Source organism: Rhinopithecus roxellana, chromosome 16 (genome assembly GCF_007565055.1).
Source record: "Rhinopithecus roxellana isolate Shanxi Qingling chromosome 16, ASM756505v1, whole genome shotgun sequence".
NCBI lineage: Eukaryota > Metazoa > Chordata > Mammalia > Primates > Cercopithecidae > Rhinopithecus > Rhinopithecus roxellana.
Window position 1 is genome coordinate 113,930,675 of NC_044564.1, and position 16,899 is coordinate 113,947,573.

The following is a 16,899-nucleotide window of genomic DNA, read 5'->3' on the forward strand; positions in this document are numbered from 1 at the left end:
GAAGGCATAATTGTGTTTTGAAATATGAGGACAGGAGATTTGGGAGGGGCCAGGGACAGAATGATATGATTTGGCTGTGTCCTCACCCAAATCTCATCTTGAATTGTAGCTCCCATAATACCACAACCCGTGGGTATTGTGTAGGTAGCTGAATCATAGGGGCCAGTTTTCCCATGCTTTTCTCATGATAGTGAATAAATCTCATGAGATCTGATGGTTTTATAAAAGACAGTTCCCCTGCACACCTCTCTCTTGCCTGCCACCATGTAAGACAGGTCTTTGCTCCTCCTTTGCCTTCTGCCATGATTGAGAGGCCTCCCCAGTCATGTGGGACTTTGAGTTTATTAAACCTCTTTTTCTTTTTTATTTATTTATTTATTTATTTAGAGACAGAGTCTCACTCTGTCATGCAGGCTGGAGTACAGTGGTGCAGTCTCAGCTTACTGCAAGCTCCGCCTCCCGGGTTCACACCATTCTCCTGCCTCAGCCTCCCGAGTTGCCAGGACTACAGGCACCTGCCACCATGCCCAGCTCATTTTGTTGCATTTTTAGTAGAGATGGGGTTTCACCATGTTAGCCAGGATGGTCTTGATCTCCTGACCTCGTGATCCACCTGCCTCCGCCTCCCAAAGTGCTGGGATTACAGGTGTGAGCCACCGCGCCTGGCTTAAACCTCTTTTTCTTTATAAATTACCCAATCTCAGGTATTTCTTCATAGCAGTATGAAAATGGACTAATACAATGTTTCTGCAAGGGAACAAATACTGGAAAATCCTCTTCCACCATCTTGCTGATGTCACTGCTCCCACTTTTGATTACTGTAACTTTATAGTAAGTTTTAAAATCTGAAAGTGTGGGCCAGGTGCAATGACTCATGCCTGTAATCCCAGCACTTTGGGAGGCTGAGGCAGGTGGATTACTTGAGCTCAGGAGTTCGAGACCAGCCTGGGCAACATGGCAAAACCCTATATCCACCAGAAATACAAAAAATTAGTGGTGTGGTCATGCATACCTGTGGTCCTAACTACTCAGGAGGCTGAGATGGGAGGATCACTTGAGCCCAGGAGGTGGAGGTTGCAGTGAACCGAGATTGTGCTACTGCATTCCAGCCTAGATGACAGAGTGAGACCCCGTTTCAATTAAAAAAACATCTGGAAGTATGAGTCCTCCAATTTTGTTGTTCTTTTTCAAATTGTCTTAGCTACTGGGGATCTCTCACAAGTCCACATTAATTTGAAGATTGGCTTTTCCATTTCTATGAATAAAGCTATTATAATTTTGATAGGGATTATAGATTGCTTTGAGGAGTATTGTAATTTGACAATTTTAAGTCTTTCAACCCATGAACGGGAATGACTTGTCATTTATTTAGGTCTTCTTTAGTTTCTTTCAGCAATGTTTTGCAGTTTTTGGTGTACAAATCTTGCATTTTTTGGCTAAATTCATTCCATGTATTTTATTCATTTTGACATTCTTATAAATGAAATTTATTAATTTCCTTTCTGGATTATTTATTACTTGTATACATAAATAAGGTTGCATTTTCAATATTCTGCTTCCTACAACCTTAGTAAACTCATTTATTAGCTCTTATAGTGTTTTTGGTGGATTCCTTAGGATTTTCTAGATATAGGATCATGTCATCTGCAAGTAAAGATAGTTTTACTCCTTCCTTTCCAGTCTGGGTGCTCTTTTTCTTTTTCTTACCTAATTGTTCTGGCTATTGCTCCCAGTACAATGTTGAATATAAGCACCCAAAGTAGGCATCTTTGTCTTACTCACCTGTTTTGGGTATAGCACCTGAAATAGTCATATGAATCATTTCCTAAAGACTGCAGTTCTCCCCAACCTCTGTGGTTAATGCCCAACTACTTATTTTCCAGATTTCAACATGTTTCTTACTGCTAGACTCCTTGCTGCCTCATTCTACATCCTTGACCTACTACTTACTGTCTTGTTTTCTCAATACTGGATTGCTCCTACTAACTGCACTTGGATTTTTCACGTGAACCCCTAATGCACCTGTTTCTACTCAACTACGAAACTGCTAGAAGAGGTTGGTGGACATTCCACATGAAAAGATATAAAATTATCATCTTGGAGAATGCAAAAACTTATTAGAGCACTCTCCTCCACACGTTGTTCAAGAGCTTTGGTGTATTTCTCAATTCATAGATTGGTTCTGCTTCCAAAATCCAAGGAGAATGAGAACTGGAGAAGTTTTTAGTAGCTTTTTTTTTTTTTTTTACCAGATCCCACTGGTGCTCAAGGTAGTCATAAAAGTTACACCTTTATTTCTTAGTTCACAATTCACTTATTTTTGTTTTTGAGACAGCATCTCACTCTGTCACCTAGGCTAGAGTGCAGTGGCATGATCACAGCCCACTGCAGCCTCAACCACCCAAGCATAAGGGATCCTCCTGCCTCAGCCTCCCAAGTAGCTGGGATCACAGGCATGCACCAGCACATCTGGCTAATGGCTATTTTTTTTTTCTTTTTTTTGTAGACATGGAGTCATGTTCTGTTGCTTGACCTGGTTTATTCTTCATTGCTTAGCTATTATTCTCCAAAGCACAACTGTAAATGGTGGTTGGATCTTGAAGTTTCCTGCATCAGTCATGTCCTGTTAAAAAATTTTCTTCCAGGGCCGGGCGCGGTGGCTCAAGCCTGTAATCCCAGCACTTTGGGAGGCCGAGACGGGCGGATCACGAGGTCAGGAGATCGAGACCATCCTGGCTAATACGCTGAAACCCCGTCTCTACTAAAAAATACAAAAAAACTAGCCGGGCGACGAGGCGGGCGCCTGTAGTCCCAGCTACTCGGGAGGCTGAGACAGGAGAATGGCGTGAACCCGGGAGGCGGAGCTTGCAGTGAGCTGAGAGCCAGCCACAGCACTCCAGCCTGGGCGGCAGAGCAAGACTCCGTCTCAAAAAAAAAAAAAAATTTTCTTCCATACATTTTTTTTTCTTTTTAGAGAAAAGGTCTTATTCTGTCACCAAGGCTAGAGTGTAGTGGTATGATCATAACTCACTTTAGCCCCCTCAAACTCCTGGGCTCAAGTGATACTCCCTCCTCAGCCCTCCTGAGTAGCTGGAACTACAGGTACATGTCACCATGTCCAGCTAATTAAAAAAAATTTTTTTATACAGACACGGTCTCACTATGTTGCCCAGGCTGGTCTTGAACACCTAGCCTCAAGCAATTCTCCTGCCTTGGCCTCCTAAAGTGCTGAGATTACAGGCATGAGCAACTGCACCTGGTTTTCCATAAATTTTTTTATTTAAAAAAAAAGGTGGAATTCACATATGAAACTAACAATTTTAAAGTGAAAATTTCATTGACATTTAGTGTAATTACTATGTTGTGTGACTACTACCTCTATCTAGTTCCAAAACATTTTCATCACCCCAAAAGGAAACTCCATACCAATTAAGCAGTTACTCTCTATTGCTCCCTTCCCTTGGCCTCTGGCAGCCACCAATCTGCTTTCTATCTCTACAGATTTGCATATTATGGACATTATTTATAGAAATGGAATCATAAAATAGGTGACCTTTTGTGTCTGCCTTCTTTCACTTAGTAAAATGTTTTTGAGGTTCATCCATATTTTAGCATGTATCAGTACTTCATTTCTTTTTATAGCTGAATCATATTCTATTGAATGCATACACCATATTGTGTTTATCCATGCATTAGTTGATAGACATTTGGTTTCCATCTTTTAGCTATTATGAATAATGGAATTCACTGGTCTTACCATGTTCCCCATCATCCTGAAGCAGCTGGATTGATAGAACAGTGGAATGGCCTTTTGATGTCACAATTACAACGCCAACTAGGTGACAATACTTTGCAGGGCTGGGGCAAAGTTCTTCAGAAGGTTGTGTATGCTCTGAATCAGTGTCCAATATATGGTACTGTTGCTCCCATAGCCAGGATTCATGGGTCCAGGAATCAAGGGGTAGAAGTGGAAGTGGCACTACTCACCATAACGCCAATCAAGTTGACACTCAGTATTAACCATCACAAGCCCTATGAAATAAAAAGTTTTATAACCCCTTTCTTCCCAGAATTATGAATGCCAATTTACTTGCTCTACATTTATACAATGTCAATGACCTGGGACAGGTAGGTTTGCAATGTTTTGTTACTTCCCCATTGTCCATATCCACTTGTGTCCTTGGCCATGGCCAACTAATTTACAGGTTGAAACATTTCCCAGCACTTTGGAAGGCTGTGTGGTGGGAGGACTGCTTGAGGCGAGGAGTTCAAGACCAACCTGGGCAAAATAGTGAGACCTCTGTCTCTATAAAAAGTAAGATTAGCCAGGTGTGGTGGCACATTCCTGTGGTCCTGGCTACTTGGGCGGCTGAGCCCAGGAGGTTGAGGCTACAGTGAGCCATGATCATGCTGCTACACTCCAGCCTGGGTGACAGAGCAAGATCTTATCTCAACAAAACAAAACAAAACAAAACACTTTGTACTAGACTGTCTTAGTATTTGAAGCTTGAACAGATACACAGAAAAGACAGAGAAGCCACCTACAATGCATTCTAGAAAGAAGATCATGCTGCTGAGGATCATGGAAGTATCCTGGTTCCCACTGTCCAGCTTAGTTGTTCAGCTCTTCCTTAAGTTATATAAACTATCCCAGAATTCTTCTAAATTCCCCAACCCCTTTAATTTGGTTTAGATTAGCCAAATCAGGTTATTGTTGCATATAATGAAAACTTAAGGGAAATAAATTGGTTGGGAGAATGTGTTGTAGCCAGTAGCCTGTCAAGAAAATGTTGCATTTTTAAGTGGTTTTGTCAAGCTGAGAAGGGATGAAGTGAGGGAGACTTATCTGACTTTCAAGATATTTGGCTTTCAAACCATTTGTTTTCACTTCTTGACTGTGTTATCACCATCCTCCCAGGACTTTGCACCAGAAATCTGAAGGTCACCACTGATACCACCTTCCCCTCTTGGTTCCTACATCTAATCATTAGTTACATCTGCCAGGTTCCATATCTTGAGTATGTCTTTTCATTCCCACTATTACTGCCTTAGTTCAGGTTACTGCTTTTCTTATGCATTACATTACTATGGGCTTTTAAATGGCTTCTGTGCCTTTATCTACTCACAAACTATTCTTCATGCTGCAGTCAGAAGTGTTCTTTCTAAGCCAAAATTATTCACTTCCAAAATGAAGATCTAATTATGTTCACAAGTCCTCTCCTTCTTCACCCATTCCCCACTCTAGTATTAATCTAATACTAGGTTAAGCAAGGTAATGGGGTAGAAGGTCATGGGTAACTCCAAATCACACTTTAAATGAACTCTAGTCAAAGTACTGAATACATGGATATAAACTTGCTTAGTAAAACTACCTCTAATAATTTAGGAATAAATTTGCCTTCTGTGAAAGCCATCCCAAAGTACAAAAACAGTATAATTACAGGTATTTAAACTCACAAAATATCAAGGTTATGACTGAAAAATTGGCAAAGGTTTTTTGTTTCACCTCTTAGTTGAGCTGTGTAACAAATGGAAATAGAAGCACACAAATTCAAGGGACTCTAACAGACTGAGGATATTGTGGCTTTCAAAAAGGAGAGAACATTTTAGATGATATGAAGAAAATGTCACCCCATTACTCAGAATTCACTCTATTCGACAGATACATACACCCCTCAGCAAGTGCTCCTAAGGATGAGGGAAGACTAAGTTTTTTCGTCTGTCTCTATCAACACTCTTCCTAAAACACCTAATGCTTAACAACAGTCTAAAGAACACACTGGCTACTCATACCTCCCATAGGCAGAGACCTTGTCCTTTTTGTCCTGCTGTATCTCAGGTAATTAGCAGTCACTGAGCGGATGCTAATACATTTGCAAATTCCTCTGGAGCCTCTAAAGACCACATCATGAATCATCAATTCAAATGCCTATAGGAGTCGGGCAGGTGATATGATTGAGTAAACAGTCATTTAGGGCCTATAACAAAGGGGAGAGAGGCCAGGAGCGGTGGCTCACGCCTGTAATCCTAGCACTTTGGGAAGCCAAGGTGGGCGAATCATTTGAGGTCAGGAGCTCCAGACCAGTCTGACCAACATGGTGAAACCCCGTCTCTACTAAAAATACAAAATTAGCCGGGCGTGGTGGTGCATGCCTGTAGTCTCAGCGACTTGGGAGGCTGAGGGAGGAGAATCGCTTGAACCCGGGAGGCGGAGGTTACAATGAGCCGAGATCCGCGCCACTGCACTCCAGCGTGGGCGACGGCGAGACTCCGTCTCAAAAAACAAAACAAAAACAAAGGGGAGACTACAACTATATAAGCCATCTCCAGGCTAGTTTCTTTAACGAGTCTTCATATAATAATCTCCTCAGGGTCCTGTTCTATCCCTACAAAATACAAAACAGTTCCTCGTGTCTTCCTTCAAATATACTACAGTCTTTAGCTCATCAGGGTAGCTGAGTTAATCCACGGCGTAATCCCAAAAGCGAAACTTAATGTCAGGATCGATCTCATCTCAACACTCATTCCAGAAGTAAAAACTTCTGCAAGTTCAGCTTTTGATTATGAATTCTTCAGCGCGACTTTTGCAGAGAGCTCTGTTCCAAGAAGCTGGCGGCTTAACACAAACTATCTACTCATGCACAAAGTGAGGCCGGCTTGGGTCCAGATTCGGCGGGAGAGTGGAAAAGTTACGCGGGCCGACTTTAACCACAAAGGCAATTTCTGCCTAGGGCCAGCGTTCCTAGAGGGGCCCAAGGGCGCGCCAGGCTCGGGCGTAGGGGCAAGAAGACCCAGAGCTAAACCACCCCCGGAGGGCCAGCCGAGGAGAGGGCGGGCTCAGGGCTCAGTGACCCTCCCAGCTCGCAGCCGGCGCTGGAACACGATAGCGCGAGGAGAAACCCCTAGGGTTCGCGAAAAGGCGAACGTAGCGGATGACGCTGCCCAGACGTTAGGCGCCGACTGGTGCCTGATTGTCACCGTAGGACCAGTGAGGGGGCGGGGCGGAGCAGTGCCTCAAAGCGCCTGCGCGGAGAGCCCCCTCTCGGGGACCAGGCTGGGAGGCCAGGAAGACGAACTCGGGTTGCTGGAGGGCCGCTGCATACGCAGGCGCACTCGGCGATCCAGGCTTTTTAGCGCCACCGTTCCCGCACAGGCCTTGGGGCGGGGCCTCGGGTGCAGGGGCGGGGCCGGGGAGGGGATAAATGCGGAGGGACTGTTCAGCTTTCGCTCTCCGCTCGCCGCCGTAGTAGTCGCCGCCACCTCCTCTGATCTACTAAAGTCATGTTACCCAACACCGGGTAAGGGGGTCGGGGCGGCGCGGGGAGAGACCCGGTCGGGCGAAGGGCGCGTCTCGGGGGGGCCGCCGCGGATCGCCCGGGCTGGCCGGCCCGGCGGTGGGAAGTCAAGGATGCTGCCTGGGCACGCTGTAAGCTCTGGTCCGCGCTGGGCGCTGTGCACCGAGAATCTGCGGTAACGCGTGAAAAGGAACACAAAGTTTTGTGTTACAGGGTGGCAGCAGTGTAGAAACTTCTTCCACTGGTAAAGGGCGGAGGGTAAGTCACCCCTCCGCCCGCAGTGCTGGCCCTCCCTGAATTTAGCAGGAGTGCATGCCTGGCCGACTGCGTGCGAGTTCTAGGTGAAAGGTCGCAGGAGCAGCTCCAGAGTTTAAATGTAGAGTTTTCACTGTTGCTGACGCTCAATTCTAGAGTAATAATAGAGTGTTTAAAAACTGATTTCCAAATTAGAAACAAATTAAACCGATCTTAAAACATGGGTATCTTTTAGGGATTTTCACCTTAAAAAATTGTGTTAAAATACGTATAAACTTTGCCATCTTAACCATTTTTTAAGTGTACACTTTAGTAGTGTTAAGTAGATTCATATCGTTGTGCAGTCAATCTCCAGAACTTTTTTCATCTGCAAGCTGGAACTACCCATTAAATAACCCCTCTTCCCCACCTCCGCTCATCCATTGGCAACCACCATTCTACTTTCTGGTTTTTGTAAGGTCTGGGTATCTTGAGTTGGTGTTGTCAGATTTCGTGATTTGCCTGAAACATGCAGGCATATAGCCAAAGACTTAAAACAGTTCAAAGAGTATAGGGTAAAAAGTGAGTCTCCCCATCCGTAAAATCTTGTCCCCCAGTTACTTATGTTTCTGTTTCGTGCATGTATAAACATATTTTGTATACATCCAGACCCCCCCACACACAGATAGACACACACAGACACACACACCCTTTCTTAAAAGTAGCAGCAAACTCTATTCTTGGTCTTGCTACTTTTAGTTGGTCTTGGGACATTCTTTCTTTTTTTTTTAAAGACAAGGTCTCCCATGTTGCCCAGACTGGCCTCTAGCCTCGAACCCCCAGGCTGATGTTCCTCCCTTCTTAGCCTCTGGAGTACTTGGGATTACAGGCATGCACCACTGTGCCCAGGGACAAACATTTTTGGTACATGCAGCTCTTCCGCCTCCTTTTTTTTTTTCTTTTGAGACAGCGTGTCGCTCTTCTCCCAGGCTGGAGTGAAGTGGCGTGATCTCGGCTCACTGCAACTTCCGCCTCCCGGGTTCAAGCGATTCTCCTGCCTCAGCCTCCCTAGTAGCTGGGACTACAGGCGCGTGCCACCACGCCGTGCTAATTTTTTTGTATTTTTAGTAGAGATGGGGTTTCTCCATGTTAGCCAGGATGGTCTCTATTTCCTGACCTCATGATCCGTCCGCCTCGGCCTCCCAAAGTGCTGGGATTACAGGTGTAAGCCACCGTGCCTGGCCCCTCCTCCTTTTTTTTTTTTTTTTTTTTTTTTGAGATGGAGTCTCGCTCTGTCGCCCAGGCTGGAATGCAGTGGAGCAGTCTCGGCTCACTGCAAGCTCCGCCTCCCGAGTTCACGCCATTCTCCTGCCTCAGCCTCCCGAGAAGCTGGGACTACAGGCGCCCTCCACCACCCCAGGCTAATTTTTTTGTATTTTTAGTAGAGACGGGGTTTCACTGTGTTCGCCAGGATGGTCTCGATCTCCTGACCTCATGATCCGCCCGCCTGGGCCTCCCAAAGTGCTGGGATTACAGGCGTGAGCCACCGCGCCCGGCTACACCGCCTCCTTTTTAATGATTGCGTAATATTTTGTACCAGCCTGAGTATCCATTATGCAAAATGCTTGGTTCCAGAAGTGTTTTGGATTTCAGATTTGGTTTGCTCAACCTGTATATGAATATACCTTTGTTTATTTAACCTGTTCCCTATTGTTGGATACTAGACTGTTTCCAGTTTTTTGGATACTCTTTTTGCTTCCATGATTATACTTGTATTTCTCTATTTGCATATATGTAAGTGTATATGTAGGGATAAACTCCTGGAAGTGAAATTGCTGGATCAAAGAGTAGATGTGGCTGGCACAGTGGCTCACGCCTGTAGTCCCAGTACTTTGGGAGGCCGAGGTGGGCGGATCACTTGAGGTCAAGAGTTTCAGCCTGGCCAACATGGTGAAACCCTGTCTCCACTAAAACTACAAAATTACAAAAATTACAAATACAAAAATTAGCTGGGCCTGGTGGCGGGCACCTGTAATCCCAGCTACTCAGGAGGCTGAGGCAGGAGAACCGCTTGAACCTGGGAGGCGGAGGTGGCAGTAAACCGAGATCATGCCACTGCCCTGCCTTCCACCCTGGGTGAAAGAGTGAGACTCTGTCTCAAAAAGAAAAAAGAGTAAATGCAGTTTATATTTTGATAGATATTGCCAGATGACCCTCCAGAAGGGTTGCACACCCAAAAGGATAAATGAGACCCCCTAATCCCACATGCTGGCTAACTGCAAAATAGTTAATGATGAAAATCTAATTAGAGAAAAAAGTATCACCTCATTATTGTTAAAATTTGCATTTATTTTATCACAAGTGTGGATTTGGAACTCTTTGTATATTTAAACCAGGGACAATTTGATCTCCAGAGGACATCTAGTAATATCTGAGGACATTTTTGATAGTCACAATTGAATGGGGATGCTAATGGCATCTCATGAGTAGAGTACAGGGATGCTGGTACACATCCTACAATGCACAAGCGTTCCCTACAACAAATAATTATGTAGTCCAAAAAGTCAGTCATGCAGAGGTTGAGAAACCCTGGTTTAAAGCCATCTATGTATCTTTATATTTGTCTGGCTTAACAAATGAGGTTTTTGATTAATCTCTGAGGGCTCTGTGTATTTTAAAAATTTGTCTTTTATCATGTTACAAATGTTTTCCAGTTTTTCATGTTGCATCTGGACTTTGATTATACTGTTTATTTAACATGGAGAAACGTGTTTTTGTAAAGCGGGAGTTATCAGTCTCTTAGGGCTTTTGCATTTTTGTGAGAAGCCTTTGAGCCTTTGAGTTAAACCAAGATCTTTCTTTCTTTCTTTTTTTTTTTTTTTTAGATGGAGTCTTGCTCTGTTGCCCAGGCTTGAGTGCAGTGGTGCGATCTTGTTTCACTGCATCCTCTGCCTCCCAGGTTCAAGTGATTCTCCTGCTTCAGCCTCCCGGGTTCAAGTGATTCTCCTGCCTCAGCCTCCCAAGTAGCTGGGATTACAGGCACACAACGCCATGCCTGGCTAATTTTTATATTTTTAGTAGAGTCGGGGTTTCACTATGTTGGCCAGGTTGGTCTCAAACTCCTGACCTCAAGTAATCATCCTGACTCGGCCTCCCACAGTGCTGGGAATTATAGGTGTGAACCACTGTGCCTGGGCAGATCTTTCTATAATTAGTTTCCTTCTAATATTTTTATAGTCTTATATTTTTATATTTTTCAAATATATTTATATTGTATTTTTTGTAGTCAGATTTTTTATCCCCCTGGGATTTGTTTCAGGAAGTGAGTTAGGAAGCCTACTTGATTTTTCTTCAGATGGCTGCTCAGTTGTCCTAGCAGCATTGACTTAATAATCTTTTTTCTTCTGTTCGAAATTCTACCTCTGTCATATATTAAATTCTTGTACATATAGAGGTCTGTTTCTGGACTTTCTGCTCTGCTACTTTAGTCTGTATTCATGTACCAGTACCAAACTGTTTAATTAATTAATTAATTGAGACAGGGTCTCGCTCTGTCACCCAGGCTGGGGTGTATTGGCACTATCATAGGTCACTGCAGCCTTGATCTCCTGGGCTTAAGCAGTCCTCCCAGCTCATCTTCCCATTTAGCTGGGACTACAGACATGCGCCATAATGCCTGGCTATTTAAAACAAATTTTTTGTAGAGGAGTCTCACTTTGTGGCCCAGGCTGGTCTCAAACTCCTGGGCTCAAGTGATCCTCCTGCCTCAGCCCCCAAAGCGCTAGGATTACAGATGTGAGCCACTCTACCCAGCCCAAACTATTTTAATTGCTTTAGTTTTATAAAATGTTTTAATATGTGGGAAAGCTAGTTCCCACCACATTTGGATTATTTTTCAGAATTTTCCTGGTTATACTTGGGTAGTTATTTTTCCAAATGAACTTTAGAATAATTTGTATAGTTTTTTGGAAACAATTATTCTTCCTTTTTAAAATAGTTAACAAAAATTTCAGCACTTTTACCTGATTTTGGGGTAGCAGAGAATTTTAGTAAATTAAACTGTAAGTTAGCTCTGCATTAACAAGTTTTAGCCATCTATCAAATAATACTAAGAAATTTGGAGCCTTCTTTGAAGTGCTCTTGCCTTCTATATTCTCGTACTAATGCTTTGGACCTGGAGGACTTCCTTACTGGCACAGATCGGGGTTGTGTTAGCTTTTTTTTCTGCCAATGCCAAAGACTCTGAGTGAGGAAGAAAATGCCCTTTCTCCTACTGGAAATCAATCCGGCTATACTCAAGGCAAAGAGATATGGCTTTTTCACAGCAATAGTTGGCACATTTTCTTGTAAATACTTACATTAAAAATCACTTTAACCTGTGGTCCCAGCTACTTGGGAGGCTGAGGTGAGAGACTCACTTGAGCCCAGGAGGTTGAGGCTGCCATGAGCTGTTGAGGCTGTTGCAGTAAACTGAGGACCAGAGAGACCGATATTGGGAAGACAGGAGGATGTTTATTTAAGGTACGCACCGGCTCAGTGGATTCACGTCCAAAAAGCTGAGCCTTGAACAAAAACAGATTTTAGCTTATACAGACCAGCATACAAGAGCAAAACAAAGGCAGTAAATTTTACAGTGACAAGTCACGTAATCCATAGCATAACTGCTGACCTGGCACTCACCTGTGGCCTTGCATAGCTAGTGGCCTAGCAGCTGCATTGAAAAAACAGGAACTTTGCAAATCTTACTTAAATACAAGCATTGGCAAACATAGTCATAACTAATAGTACAGGAGAGACAGTAAAGGAAATCGTTTTTCTTCTTCTAACCTTGCTTAGGGGTGTTTGGAGCTCATTTCTGCAGGCTAGGTCACCATGACCTGTCTATAGCCTTGCTTGCAGTAGTGAAAAACTTGTGTTTTTCACTTAACCCTTACTTTCCTTGGAGTGAATAAATGCAATATTTATTTTTCTTTAAATTTCTCCCTCAAGGCGACAGAGCAAGACTGTCAAAAGAAAAACACAACAACAACAACAAAACCACTTTAATATTTTGTGTATACTGCCTTTTGTATAAAAAAAGGAAGGGATAATTTTTCACATACATGGAGTGTGACATCTATATATATGTATGTTTGCTTATCTTTGAAAAACGTACAAAAATGATAGGCCAGAAATTAATGAAGCTGGTCACCTATAGGTAAGAGATCAGACTTCTTTTTTAAAAGTTTTTTTTTTTTTTTAATTTTTTTTTTTTTTTTCATTATACTTTAAGTTCTAGGGTACATGTGCATAACGTGCAGGTTTGTTACATATATATACTTATGCCATGTTGGTGTGCTGCACCCACCAACTCGTCAGCACCCATCAATTCATCATTTATATCATGTATAACTCCCCAATGCAATCCCTCCCTCCTCCCCCCTCCCCGTGATAGGCCCCAGTGTGTGATGATCCCCTTCCCGAGTCCAAGTGATCTCATTGTTCAGTTCCCACCTATGAGTGAGAACATGCGGTGTTTGGTTTTCTCTTCTTGTGATAGTTTGCTAAGAATGATGGTTTCCAGCTGCATCCATGTCCCTACAAAGGACGCAAACTCATCCTTTTTTATGGCTGCATAGTATTCCATGGTGTATATGTGCCACATTTTCTTAATCCAGTCTGTCACAGATGGACATTTGGGTTGATTCCAAGTCTTTGCTATTGTGAATAGTGCCGCAATAAACATACGTGTGCATGTGTCTTTGTAGTAGAATAATTTATAATCCTTTGGGTATATACCCAGTAGTGGGATGGCTGGGTCATATGGTACATGTAGTTCTAGATCCTTGAGGAATTGCCATACTGTTTTCCATAATGGTTGAACTAGTTTACAATCCCACCAACAGTGTAAAAGCGTTCCTATTTCTCCACATCCTCTCCAACAACTGTTGTTTCCTGACTTCTTAATGATTGCCATTCTAACTGGTGTGAGATGGTATCTCATTGTGGTTTTGATTTGCATTTCTCTGATGGCGAGTGATGATGAGCATTTTTTCATGTGTCTGTTGGCTGTATGAATGTCTTCTTTTGAGAAATGTCTGTTCATATCCTTTGCCCACTTTTTGATGGGGTTGTTTGCTTTTTTCTTGTATATTTGTTTGAGTTCTTTGTAGATTCTGGATATTAGCCCTTTGTCAGATGAGTAGGTTGCAAAAATTTTCTCCCATTCTGTAGGTTGCCTGTTCACTCTGATGGTAGTTTCTTTTGCTGTGCAAAAGCTCTTTAGTTTAATTAGATCCCATTTGTCAATTTTGGCTTTTGCTGCTGTTGCTTTTGGTGTTTTAGACATGAAGTCCTTGCCCATGCCTATGTCCTGAATGGTACTACCTAGATTTTCTTCTAGGGTTTTTATGGTATTAGGTCTAACATTTAAGTCTCTAATCCATCTTGAATTAATCTTCGTATAAGGGGTAAGGAAAGGATCCAGTTTCAGCTTTCTACTTATGGCTAGCCAATTTTCCCAGCACCATTTATTAAATAGGGAATCCTTTCCCCATTTCTTGTTTCTCTCAGGTTTGTCAAAGATCAGATAGCTGTAGATGTGTGGTATTATTTCTGAGGACTCTGTTCTGTTCCATTGGTCTATATCTCTGTTTTGGTACCAGTACCATGCTGTTTTGGTTACTGTAGCCTTGTAGTATAGTTTGAAGTCAGGTAGCGTGACGCCTCCAGCTTTGTCCTTTTGACTTAGGATTGTCTTGGCAATGCGGGCTCTTTTTTGGTTCCATATGAACTTTAAAGCAGTTTTTTCCAATTCTGTGAGGCAACTCATTGGTAGCTTGATGGGGATGGCATTGAATCTATAAATAACCTTGGGCAGTATGGCCATTTTCACAATATTGATTCTTCCTATCCATGAGCATGGTATGTTCTTCCATTTGTTTGTGTCCTCTTTTATTTCACTGAGCAGTGGTTTGTAGTTCTCCTTGAAGAGGTCCTTTACATCCCTTGTAAGCTGGATTCCTAGGTATTTTATTCTCTTTGAAGCAATTGTGAATGGAAGTTCATTCCTGATTTGGCTCTCTGCTTGTCTGTTACTGGTGTATAAGAATGCTTGTGATTTTTTTTTTTTTTTTTTTTTTTTTTTTTTTTTTTTTTTTGAGGCGGAGTCTCGCTCTGTCGCCCAGACTGGAGTGCAGTGGCGCAATCTCGGCTCACTGCAAGCTCCGCCTCCCGGGTTCACGCCATTCTCCTGCCTCAGCCTCCTGAGTAGCTGGGACTACAGGCGCCCGCCACCTCGCCCGGCTAGTTTTTTCTATTTTTAGTAGAGACGGGGTTTCACCATGTTAGCCAGGATGGTCTCGATCTCCTGACCTCGTGATCCGCCCGTCTCGGCCTCCCAAAGTGCTGGGATTACAGGCTTGAGCCACCGCGCCCGGCCTAAGAATGCTTGTGATTTTTGAACATTAATTTTGTATCCTGAGACTTTGCTGAAGTTGCTTATCAGCTTAAGGAGATTTTGGGCTGAGACAATGGGGTTTTCTAAATATACAATCATGTCATCTGCAAACAGGGACAATTTGACTTCTTCTCTTCCTAACTGGATACCCTTGATTTCTTTCTCTTGCCTGATTGCCCTAGCCAGAACTTCCAACACTATGTTGAATAGGAGTGGTGAGAAAGGGCATCCCTGTCTTGTGCCAGTTTTCAAAGGGAATTTTTCCAGTTTTTGCCCATTCAGAATGATATTAGCTGTGGGTTTGTCATAAATAGCTCTTATCATTTTGAGGTACGTTCCATAAATACCGAATTTATTGAGCGTTTTTAGCATGAAGGGCTGTTGAATTTTGTCAAAAGCCTTTTCTGCATCTATTGAGATAATCATGTGGTTCTTGTCTTTGGTTCTGTTTATATGCTGGATTACGTTTATTGATTTGCGAATGTTGAACCAGCCTTGCATCCCGGGGATGAAGCCCACTTGATCATGGTGGATAAGCTCTTTGATGTGCTGCTGAATCCGGTTTGCCAGTATTTTATTGAGAATTTTTGCATCAATGTTCATCAGGGATATTGGTCTAAAATTCTCTTTTTTTGTTGTGTCTCTGCCAGGCTTTGGTATCAGGATGATGTTGGCCTCATAAAATGAGTTAGGGAGGATTCCCTCTTTTTCTATTGATTGGAATAGTTTCAGAAGGAATGGTACCAGCTCCTCCTTGTACCTCTGGTAGAATTCAGCTGTGAATCCATCTGGTCCTGGACTTTTTTTTGTGGGTAGGCTATTAATTGTTGCCTCAATTTCATACCCTGCTATTGGTCTATTCAGGGATTCAACTTCTTCCTGGTTTAGTCTTGGGAGAGTGTAAGTGTCCAGGAAATTATCCATTTCTTCTAGATTTTCTAGTTGATTTGCGTAGAGGCGTTTATAGTATTCTCTGATGGTTGTTTGTATTTCTGTGGGGTTGGTGGTGATATCCCCTTTATCATTTTTTATTGCATCTATTTGATTCCTCTCTCTTTTCTTCTTTATTAGTCTTGCTAGCGGTCTGTCAATTTTGTTGATCTTTTCAAAAAACCAACTCCTGGATTCATTGATTTTTTGGAGGGTTTTTTGTGTCTCTATCTCCTTCAGTTCTGCTCTGATCTTAGTTATTTCTTGCCTTCTGCTAGCTTTTGAATGTGTTTGCTCTTGCCTCTCTAGTTCTTTTAATTGTGATGTTAGAGTGTCAATTTTAGATCTTTCCTGCTTTCTCTTGTGGGCATTTAGTGCTATAAATTTCCCTCTACACACTGCTTTAAATGTGTCCCAGAGATTCTGGTATGTTGTATCTTTGTTCTCATTGGTTTCAAAGAACATCTTTATTTCTGCTTTCATTTCGTTATGTAGCCAGTAGTCATTCAGGAGCAGGTTGTTCAGTTTCCATGTAGTTGAGCGGTTTTGATTGAGTTTCTTAGTCCTGAGTTCTAGTTTGATTGCACTGTGGTCTGAGAGACAGTTTGTTATAATTTCTGTTCTTTTACATTTGCTGAGGAGTGCTTTACTTCCAATTATGTGGTCAATTTTGGAATAAGGGCGATGTGGTGCTGAGAAGAATGTATATTCTGTTGATTTGGGGTGGAGAGTTCTATAGATGTCTATTAGGTCCGCTTGGTGCAGAGATGAGTTCAATTCCTGGATATCCTTGTTAACTTTCTGTCTCGTTGATCTGTCTAATGTTGACAGTGGAGTGTTGAAGTCTCCCATTATTATTGTATGGGAGTCTAAGTCTCTTTGTAAGTCTCTAAGGACTTGCTTTATGAATCTGGGTGCTCCTGTATTGGGTGCATATATATTTAGGAGAGTTAGCTCTTCCTGTTGAATTGATCCCTTTACCATTATGTCATGGCCTTCTTT

General features: G+C 42.7%; 1 protein-coding gene across 4 annotated transcripts in view; it reads left to right on the forward strand.

The window, feature by feature from the left end:
• Positions 1 to 7,016: 7,016 nt before the first annotated feature.
• HSDL2 (hydroxysteroid dehydrogenase like 2) overlaps positions 7,017 to 16,899 on the forward strand; it is an 88,901-nt gene continuing 79,018 nt past the window's right edge. The window contains exon 1 of one of the 4 annotated variants that reach the window (XM_030919214.1): positions 7,017 to 7,298. In XM_030919214.1, coding sequence (XP_030775074.1) covers positions 7,282 to 7,298 — 17 coding nt within the window. In that variant the 5' untranslated portion in view covers positions 7,017 to 7,281. The remainder of the gene's footprint in view (positions 7,299 to 16,899) is intronic. The other 3 variants (XM_030919210.1, XM_030919211.1, XM_030919213.1) reach the window with 3 other exon arrangements.